Consider the following 10804-nt stretch of genomic DNA (forward strand, 5'->3'; position numbering starts at 1 on the left):
CCACACACACACACACACAATAGAAAATATTTAAATAATAATAAAACACCAGTCAGGTCAATAACAGCGTAAGAATTCTTTTCCAAGTATGATGCAAGAATTTTGAAAATAACCGGGTTATTCATTTACTATATATACTATTTTATCTTATATTTTTTTTAATTTTTTTTTGGTTAGGATAGGTGACACTGACAACATGAAAATAATTTGCTACGACCTTTAAAAATTCCTTTCGACACGTTTACCAGTATATTAATCAAAGAGAAGGCATATTAATGGACTTATTCTTTTATACTAATTAAAATTTAAAAAGAAATTATCGTTCTGATGTCATATCATGTGTTTAAATGTTTCCCTATTGACTTAGGATTTTAAAATTAAAATCTAAATAATGACAGTTTCCAAAGTTGGAGGTTGATAAAAACTATGGTCGCCGTCGGAATCTCGCAGGGAAATATGTTATTTCTTTGTGTGATATGAAGGTCAATGTTTTTTAATATGTTCATTTTAGTGCCTTAATGTTTGTTGTTACTACCGGAATTGTCAATGCGAGGACGTGACATTACCTAGATTCGACTTAGATTTACATGACGAGTGTCATCGAAAAAGCTGAAGACGCTTACCGTTCAGGAACTCCTGGTCTAATTCTCCTTGTACGTTTTCAAAGGTCGCCATTTAAATCTTTCCTTTGTTCATATTTTACCCTAGTTTAATTGATTTTGAGTTCGTATAAATAGCTTTCGCAACCAATAAGACATATATGAGCAGATGTATGTTACAAATGCGCCGAAAATTATTGTTTTGAGTTTGTTTTTGTAAAATAATGTTACATTTGTGAAAATGAAAATGAAAATGTCAGTACGTAAGCAGCTTTTAGTATTTATGATATTGTTTTCGGTTTTGTAATTGACCAAATTAAGAATAGCAACAGCAATCACAGACAACACACTATTATGGTTTCAGTCAAACTAAGAAGGTCAAAGGCAGAAATTTGCACACGACATTTTGTCGGTAACCTCTATTGAACATGTTTTCATCACTAAGTGAAATACACATTCAGCCTCCAGATACCAGGGTTGTGTTGAAGATGTTGAAGATACATTCAAGGTTGTTACGTTTCTAGGCTGATGTGATAAGCATTGTTTACAGGGTATACACTAGTTCCTCCAATTGACCAGCTAATGACCTTTAACTGGAAGAAATATGCCTATGATCAACGCAAACACCAAAGTGAAGGCATACAAAAGACGTAGTTCCTCATATTATTATAGAAATAATTGTATGTTTCAGTATCTGTTATATATTCGATGTTTTATCCCATATTCCTATACAATATAAAGTGATTATCAGTATGAATAATAATGAAATGTTATGCTACTCACACATACTATATTTCCGTCTGCCTATACATATATTTATGAATGCTTCCTTAGTGATCGGGTTACTTTTCAGTATCAATAAAATAATTTACATTATTTTCTGTTTTTGTATATTAATAAAAGGTTAAAAAAAATCAAAACTGAGAATTATTTTTTACGGTTAATGCTCTATGTTAGAGTTATTAATTCTTTTTTTTTCTTCGTTTTTTTTTAATTTAACTAATGGATTGAAAGTATTGTCAACAGTAATGTAAAAAAATGCATTATGTGGTAACTTTTGATTAAAACGTTATATGAATGGATTTGACATTGACGTTTCAACGTTAAGTCGTCTTTTGACCCATTATATAAAATAGTAATAACCAAATTTTGCCAACCCTGCAGGTCGGGGTTTGAGAAAAGAATACACCAGTTTGTATCGTAATAGGCGACTAATGTGGTAACTAACCCCACCCCCACCCCACCCCGTCTACAGAATTGGGATTTGCTCATGTGCCCTCTAAAACAAAACTGACCAAAATAAATCTGCTGCACCCATTGCAACATTTGGAATCTTTATATTTCCTTCTATTTTTATCTACCTTTTTATTTCCTAACGCCTTACTTGGCAAAACCTCACTTTTGGCTTTAATGTTGAGCGTTCGCCCAGGTGAGAAAGGCAAGGGGTTTTGTCCCCAGGCCGTGACATTCCAAAGTCCTTAAAAAGGTAATTATTATTCCCCGTTTCACGTTCAGCATGAAGGGGATTGGCAACAACTGGTTCTAACGTTGTCAGTATAATGTGACCGGCTGAAACTGTGCTGGGTGCCTTCGACATGCTATTACAGTGAGATAGCACTCTAAAGTGGGCATCAGATCCGCGCTATCACAGGGAGGCAATTACACAAACATACCCTGTCTCAGGCACACATACACACATGCACGCATACACAACACACAAAGAGACACGTCCTTAAATAAACTTAGCTGTTTATAGGGTGTTAAACTCAATAAAACCGAATCAAACAAATTAAGCAAAACTAGCGAAAAGAAAGGACTAACATACACAAGGAAATTCTACATATGACATTTAGGAAATGTCTGTCATTTGCTTTATAAGAAATAGCGATAACTAAACGAAATAGCGATAACTAAACTGTCAAATCCAAGATGGCTGCTTGATGAACATCTTATTTTTCTGATCAGCCATAAAAAGAAAAACAAACAACTATAGACCAAGGAGAAGTCTTTTTTTTTTTTTTGAAATATGACAAACGATTACTGAAGGACTAGCAGATTTGAACTGTCAAAACCCAAGATGATTGGCTGGCGGCTATCTTGTTTTTTTTCCCCTTTTCAGACTTAAAATGCTAATATTATGCAAACTATTATGATGATGGTGGGCTTAAGAAATAGTTAGAAAGTTGATAACTGAACTGTCATTTTTGTGCAACAGCTTTTGTACATTGCTCATGTGAAAGAAATATGGAATAAACTGTGTGCAGTAAGCAATTGATGCGTGTAAATAACCGAATAATTTATTAAAGCCAAATAAGAGAAGAACGCCTTATCACACCTTTAGATTATCATATGATATTGTGCATTGTCAGGTTTTGTTCTCCAAAGCCTTCGTGCCCTTATACAAGTCGCCTAAAAAAAGTATTACCTACAACTAAAACTTTTCTCTTTTTTTTTTCTTCTTTTTTCCGGTTTACAAATATGTGCAACATTCTAAAAACTGTCCGTTAAAATGTTATCCTGTATGCAATTACCTACCACCCATCCTGTTGCGGTAATTATTGTTCTGTTACAATGTTATATTTGTATCCAGCAGAGATCGCGTGAAAGTCGAATGATGCTCGAAATATGATCATTTCTAGGTAAATACGTTTGGAATTGAAACCGGCGCTACGGGTTACTAATACAAGCCATCGCCTGGAGTAGAACCAGATGTCTTTTAAACATGTTTATTCCAACAAAATGCTAAAAATATTTGATGCATTAAATACGTATCAGGATGAATAGTTTATTCATAAAATAGAGGGGTGGAGTTTAGGGTGGGGCACAGGTAATAGAAGAAAGAGCAGATGGCAGATAAATGTGGTATGGAGGGATATACATGTAAGTATTTACTTGAGATGTATTTTACGTTCACATTAAATGTTAGATAGGAATTGCTTTTCAGAAAATAAAAATTTTATGATAACATGTATTTTTGGCTGTAGATAGGTAGTCTAAGGCTTGTTAAATATGTGTTGATTTGTATTTAACGACTATTGTATAATATGAAGGTGATATATGGGGAGGAAGGGGTGTAGATAATGGCTACTGTACATGGTCGATAGGTATTTAATTAAGGCAGATGAGTATTTTAAAGAGGTAGCTAGCAATTTCACGACCACTGTACATGATAGATGGGTATTTTATGATGTAGATAAGTATTTTATGGGGTCAATAGATATTGCATTTGGTAAAATGTGTTTAATGAGGGTGTGTAAGTATTCTTTTAGGGTTTCATAGAAATTTTATGGGGACGGATAGTTATTTGATGGGAGGTAGATAGACATTTATGGTAGATAGATAGGAAGGGGTAGATTGGATACATTTATATTTACAACTGATAGATGTGTTATTGGAGTTAATTGGCATTTATGTCTACAAGTATTTTATGGGGGGAAATAGTTTTTTTTTAAATGAAGATACATAGTTTCAAGAGGGTAGATAGGTAACTTATTCCGATCAGTAGGAATTAAATTGTTAGATTAGTACTTACCTCCCACATCAATTACAATTACAAAAATTACAAAAATACTCATCTACCCCTTTTAATTCCTATCGGTCGGAGTAAATTACCTACCAATCCCCATAAAATTCTTACTGAACAATAATCTGCCCTCATAAATATTATCTACCTCCAAACAATATTTATTGATTCACTACAATAAAATACATATTTTACTCTAGGAAATACCTACCCCACCCTCCACCACCACTACCCGACCCCCCGTAATCATGTATCTGCCTTGTCTGACTTCTGCGTATGTCTAAAAATATATATTTAATCATAGACTCAAAACCTGTATGCCACCAATTGCGTAGAAGATAGCGTGTTGAGGACATAACTAAGGTTTTAACAATCTAATTAAGGAACGTTTATTCACACTGATGTTGTTATTTCAAGTTCAGTTAAACAGTTCGAGTGTAATCAAGATTGCCATTTGAAAAAGCAACCGCACAATGTTTTTTTAGAAACGTTGTTGAGTTATAAATTATAAAATTGCAATGAAAACATATTTCATAACATGACTAATTACAAAATTATTGTAAAATCCTATATTTTGTCAGAATCAATCTTCAGAACGATTTATACCTAAATAATGACTCTTCCTTAAAATAAGCGTATCCTACAGAAAAAAAATCTTCCTATGGTATTTGCCCACGCTTCCTATTAAGAAATATGTATATATATCTAAGGCAATACAATTAACATATAACATTTAAAAGCAGGCGTTCTTCTCTACATGAATGTATGTAATGAATAAAAGGTATATTCATTTTCTGATATCACTAAAAAATATATCAATGAATAGGAAAGTTTAAATAATAAAATTAGGTTTCATTTATGAATAAACAATGAATTATAAGATACATAATTATTATGCAATTTTTGTTGATCTGATGAACATTAATTTTGAGTAAATGGGCTCTCAGTATAGCATTAGATTTTAGATAACGTGTGTTGGTCACCTAGCAAAATCAGCCTCTAGGCTTACCTCAACAAAAATGTGACATCCTGTGTATTACCTGGACTGACATACAGGAATCTTGTGTAACATTCTAGATAATTTATATTGCGCTTGTGTTACGGGATACTAGTACATGTCTCGCTAGAAGTCGAACCAATTACTACAATCAACTAGCCCATACCTTTGGAAGGAGACAAACCCCGGTATTGCAGCTTACTAATGTCCACGTCTCCACCAGGAATACAACTATAGATGGTATCTTAATTATCAGCTTATCATATGTTTCTTTCTGATTTAGAATCACCCTGTATAACACCTGTATTAGTAGGCCGTTATGTATATATATCTAAGGCCATACAATCAATATATAAACATTTAAAAGCAGGCGTTCTTCTCTACATGAATATATATAATGAATAATAGGTGTATTCAATTTCTGATATCAATAAAATATATACAAATAAATAGGAAAGTTTAAATAATAATATATAATTTATGAATAAACAATGAATTATAAGAAAGATAACTATTGTGCAATTTTTGATGATCTGATGAACATTAATTCTGAGTAGTTGGGCTCTCAGTATAGCACTATATTTGGAGGCAGTCAAACCCCGGTATTGCAGCTTACTAATGTCCATGTCTCCACCAGGAATACAACTATCATATGTCATCATATTTCTTTCTTTTTTAGAATCACCCTGTATAACACCTGTATTAGTAGGCCGTTATATTGGCCACCAGGACGTAGGTTTGGATTCCACCCCTTGATGGATGTAGTTTAGTCCTTGAGTAAGGCATTTGATCCTTACTCATTCCTGTAACTCAAACAAAGCTGCCTGAATGGATACTCGTTTTGACTGGAGTGTGAATTATGGTGTGTGTGCTGTAGTATTCCAGTGGTATTAAATGTGACACAACTAAATATTATATTAAGGGATGCGAATACCATATGTAATCTCGAGTTACAAATGATTTACCAAAACAGAATACAAATGAATAACAGAAACGGAATATAAAAGTTTATACCATGATTTATTTTCATTAGTAGTGAATCAAACAAAGCTCCACGAAAAACATACAATAACTGAATAAAAAGGTAAATTAGTAATGATTACTCCATATTAAAGTCACCAGTTGATAGTTAAGAATGTCTTTCACAATCACAAATAAATTTATTTCAATAATTAGTTAAAATAAAAGCGTTTGTTACAAAGTTCCGCTAACAGTGTTACGGTCCATTAAATATAGTTTGTGGATTTTCTCATGATGTCACCGCTTACTGCTTACAGGTGCAATCAGGAGCACACTTGCAGGTGCTTGGTCCAGTACAGCCTGCATCGCACGAGCATGCCTCTGAAATGTCAGATATGGGCATGAATGTGTTCAGTATTTCCAGTATGACTTTTTGATTAATCTTTGATTTCATCTGCTAGACTTAAACAGCATATGTTTAACAAACAATACATAATAAAAATTACATATAGACATATGTATATATACGAGACGACTCTAATCAATGTCTACTCTAAATAAGGTTGCTACAGCTTCAATATTTGACATAACAATAGGGGACACTTCCATGGCTTACTCACTGTTATTCTATTATAAATAAAATGTCTTATATAAAATTTTCTATCTTTTTTAAAGATATATTCTTGCATAACTTGTTTTTGCCTATTTACAAAAAAATAGTTAAGATACTTACCAGATGCGCAGTTACACCTGCACTTTGGGCATGCACACTTCCCATCACACTGGCAGTCTGCGGTTCCGCAACATTGTCCTGATATGCATTCTACGGAACAGACGAAGTTGGTGCCTGACAGAAAAGACGTAACATTGAACAGAAGCACAAGGTAAGGTTTGATGTATGTATCACCCCTATCTCAGTCAGTTTAGTATTATCGTGTGTATATGTAATAAAGCAACGGTCAATGCAGAATGTATATACAAGTTTTCATATTTATTCCTGAACCGTACCAATGGAAATAGAATTAAACAGTCAAAGCTTCAACCCAATTTTCAACCAACAAACAAATGCACCTAACACAACCCTGACTACGACATTCTATCTAATCATTTAAAATAATTATCCGTCATTCATCAGCTTGGTCTTAAACAATCACGAACCTGCTTAAACAAGCAATACTGATTTAACCCCCTCCATCCTGCCCCTCCCCTTGCTTCCATCATATAATATCTCAATTATCAAAATTTGCCGCGCGTACTGCTTAACGAAAGCAGTTAGTAATGAATTTAGCTTACTGCACACACCTTTCAAGTAGTGCCTCTACTTTTAAAATAAATATCCATTATATTTCAAACAATCTAACATACTTCATAGTGGCGCTTCTACTTTTATTAACAGCAAGTATGAATGTTAAAACTGTCTCCAACCTATTATAGTTTAACAAGGTACTGACGGAAAATAGTTGCACAAAAAACAGATGACCATCGATCAATTTGTAGCCAAATATTGATACTAATTGAAATATAGACACCTTAAATATGTATCAAGCATGTTGGTTATAACTATTCTGTTTGGATACTGCGATGAAATAACAATGTGAAACACTCATTACCTCCACATTTGCATCCGGCCTTACAGTTAGAACACTGGCATGCATCACTGCACTTGCAACCGCATCCGCACGCGCGCCCTATCTGACAAATTCCGTCAGGACAGGTCGCATTCTTTGCCTCTTATTAAGAAAAATAACGTACATCATGAATATATTTCACTAAACGGTACATTCAATGATTGAAACCAAATAATTCGTTTTCCATTTCTGTGTTTATATGCTAGTGTAAGTTAGTATGATGATTGTAATACATTTATATGCGTTATCATTACATATAGGGTTACATTGAAAAGGAACTCAAACAATGCAGTACTTCACCCTTACAACATGGCAAACTCGGGCAAAGGATAAAATATATCTTGTAAGATGATTGATAATATTTATTCTGCTGCTAGCATTTCAATTTTAAACGTTTTAAACTGAATTGATGTCTTCGAGTTTGTTTAACAAATGACATTTACCGAAGCATGCGCAGTTGACCTTACATCCAGAGCATCTACAGTTGGTGTTACAGCAGGTCGCACCAGCACAGCCACAACTACCACTCGTACACTTGGCGCAGCATGATGCTGTAGGGTGTGGAAATCAATGCCAATATAATTCATCCGCTTGTTTTATGACAAGTTTTGTTTCTGTATTTGATTGCTAATAATACTAATTTTACAGAGGGAATTAAGCCTATTTAATCGATATCTAAAAATTCCATTGATCGATAACGCTAATTGGAAGTATATTCAATACTGAGATGAACAATCGTCTAAATCGGTTTTTTGTGTGTTTATTTTTACATTTACAAGCTGAAAGTAAATAGATCACATAAGCTCCAATATTCATGCATAACATGTTTAGACAACTAAAGATAAAGCACTTACCAGATGCGCAATCGCATCTGCACTTTGAGCATGCAGACTTGCAGTTGCAGGAGCAGGTCCTAGTTCCACAACATTTCCCTGACTGGCACTTCATGGAACACACGAGGTTTGCACCTGACACAAAGAAGATTAGAACTTAGAATTCTTGTTTTTTTGTAATGTAGCAAGGTTTCCTTGTGATACAAGCTGTAAGCACATTGTTTTCTTATCAATTTCTGATTTGTTTTTCAATTAAAAGGATTTGAAAAAAAAGGAATAAGGAAGAAAAAAAAAGCTGACAACATCGCAACGCACCTACCATCTAAAGGTAAATAAAATAATATCATAGAACACATAGTTTGAAAGTCTGACTCTAAAAAGGGACAGATGACTAAAAACCAATGTTAGCATATCACGTGGTGGGAATGAGTATACAAATTACTCTATATGACATGGAGTAGCTCACAACATCCCACACCAATCATCGATACTGAACCAGCTAAAGCAAGTGGTTATGATTCAATCTACCAACACACTTCTTTAATGTAGAAAATTTTACCATGGATTAAACGTGATGTTCTTAACCTTCCTCTTTGGAAGCTTGGATTACATCTTACCATTTTTAAACATCATACCTGCACATTCCCCTCCTGCCTTACAGGTAGAGCACGGGCATGCGTCACTGCATCTACAGGAATCGCCACATCCACAAGCGAGCCCAATCTTACAAATTCCATCAGGACAGGTCGCACTCTTTGCCGCTTAATTACAAATACAATGACACCATTAACATATATAGATCAGCTGTAGATTCATTTATTTATATCAACACAACTCGTTCCTGATCCTGTTTTAATATGATAATTAAAAAATATACCTCAGTTTGGGTCAACGGATGAATTTTAGATTTGAGTTTTTCTACAACTTACGGCAGCATGCGCAGTTGACCTTACATCCGGAGCATCTACAGCCAGAGGAACAGCAGTCCGATTCAGCACAGCAAGACCTACACCCTGAACACTTGGCACAGACTGTGGCATTGAGAAATATGAATTAATGAGAATATATGACTTCTGGTAACCTTACATTATAAAAAGACATTTTGGACATTTTGAAACCTCATTTTCTGAAATTTAGTAAATTGGGATTGAATTTCATACGCGGATGAATCATCCATATAATCAGTTGTGTATTGAGGTTTTATAATTAACTTTGGTCCATTCACAAAGAACTATCAATAGGGAATATCAATAATATTGATGATATGCAGAAATAGGATTGATGAGAAAGCATTGGAAAATGAACTCTTAAACTGTAAGTTACAGTATATTTGACGACATCTTTATTATTATTTAGGAAATCTTGAATAACTTATTTCAAAAGTTTCTCACAAATGTGAATTTTGGAGATATATTGAGATAGAACAAAATCTCTGTGGTTTGTAGTTAAACGGGAAAATCGATATAGAAAAATAGGGATGTCTACAACCACTATCTAAAAGTCCGTGCTACAACAGAATACAGACTTGAGCGTTGCCTTTGAAGAAACAAGGTTAAAGAACTTAAAAGATGGAAAAGTATGACACAGTAGGATAAATTGGAGGCTGCAAGAATCTGGCAGAAATCTCCAGTATTAGACAGAATAGCAGCAAAATTTGATAAAGTATTCTGGAATATTGTAGCATCAGATAGATATATATGTTTTAAGAGAAAACAAAACATCAAATAGGAAGCCATTTACACTATCAACTACTTGGTGCAACATAGCCACCAAAGTAATAACTGAAAACCCATGTCATCAAACAGAAAACAAACATATCAGCGGGGTCTATCAAGGAAAGTCTATTTCTATGTAGATTCTAAGACGATGATGTATTTCTAGGGAAAGTTAGATAAGGTCACACCAGCTCCAATAGTCATGCAAAATACCGTTTAGTTACTTACCACATGCACAATTCACCTTACATCCGGGACATCTACAGCCAGTGGTACGGCAATCCGCAGCAGTGCAGCAGCACTTACCCCTTGGACACTTGGCACAGGCTGTGGATGTAAGGATTCGAATATATGTTCCTACATTATAAATGTTCTCTATGTAGCTATTGATTTCTTATCACACCTAATCAAAAAATGCTGGATTGAATTCACTACATAGATTAACGAACCATTTGTACATTTTTTTCCTATTTTTTTCTCTCCTTTTTTTCAAATAAAATAACAGAATAAATAATAACCGTTTCAGTGTTAGCCTCAATTGTAAATACC

General features: G+C 34.1%; 1 protein-coding gene across 2 annotated transcripts; it reads right to left on the reverse strand.

The window, feature by feature from the left end:
* Positions 1-6122: 6122 nt before the first annotated feature.
* Positions 6123-10635, reverse strand: LOC110465689 (keratin-associated protein 5-1-like). Of its 2 annotated transcripts, none has more exons than XM_021521671.1 (8): positions 10484-10635; positions 9470-9571; positions 9158-9301; positions 8562-8675; positions 8151-8258; positions 7690-7809; positions 6813-6926; positions 6123-6460 (listed from the first exon to the last, which is right to left on the reverse strand). In XM_021521671.1, exons 3-8 carry the CDS (start codon positions 9171-9173, stop codon positions 6384-6386), a joined length of 549 nt encoding a protein of 182 aa, XP_021377346.1. In that variant the 5' UTR covers positions 9174-9301; positions 9470-9571; positions 10484-10635; the 3' UTR covers positions 6123-6383. The 2 variants fall into 2 exon arrangements, with proteins under 2 accessions (XP_021377346.1, XP_021377345.1); XM_021521670.1 differs by having other exon boundaries at positions 9176-9301; positions 10484-10596.
* Positions 10636-10804: the final 169 nt, after the last annotated feature.

Source organism: Mizuhopecten yessoensis, unplaced genomic scaffold, assembly GCF_002113885.1.
Source record: "Mizuhopecten yessoensis strain PY_sf001 unplaced genomic scaffold, ASM211388v2 scaffold11099, whole genome shotgun sequence".
Taxonomy (NCBI): Eukaryota; Metazoa; Mollusca; class Bivalvia; order Pectinida; family Pectinidae; genus Mizuhopecten; species Mizuhopecten yessoensis.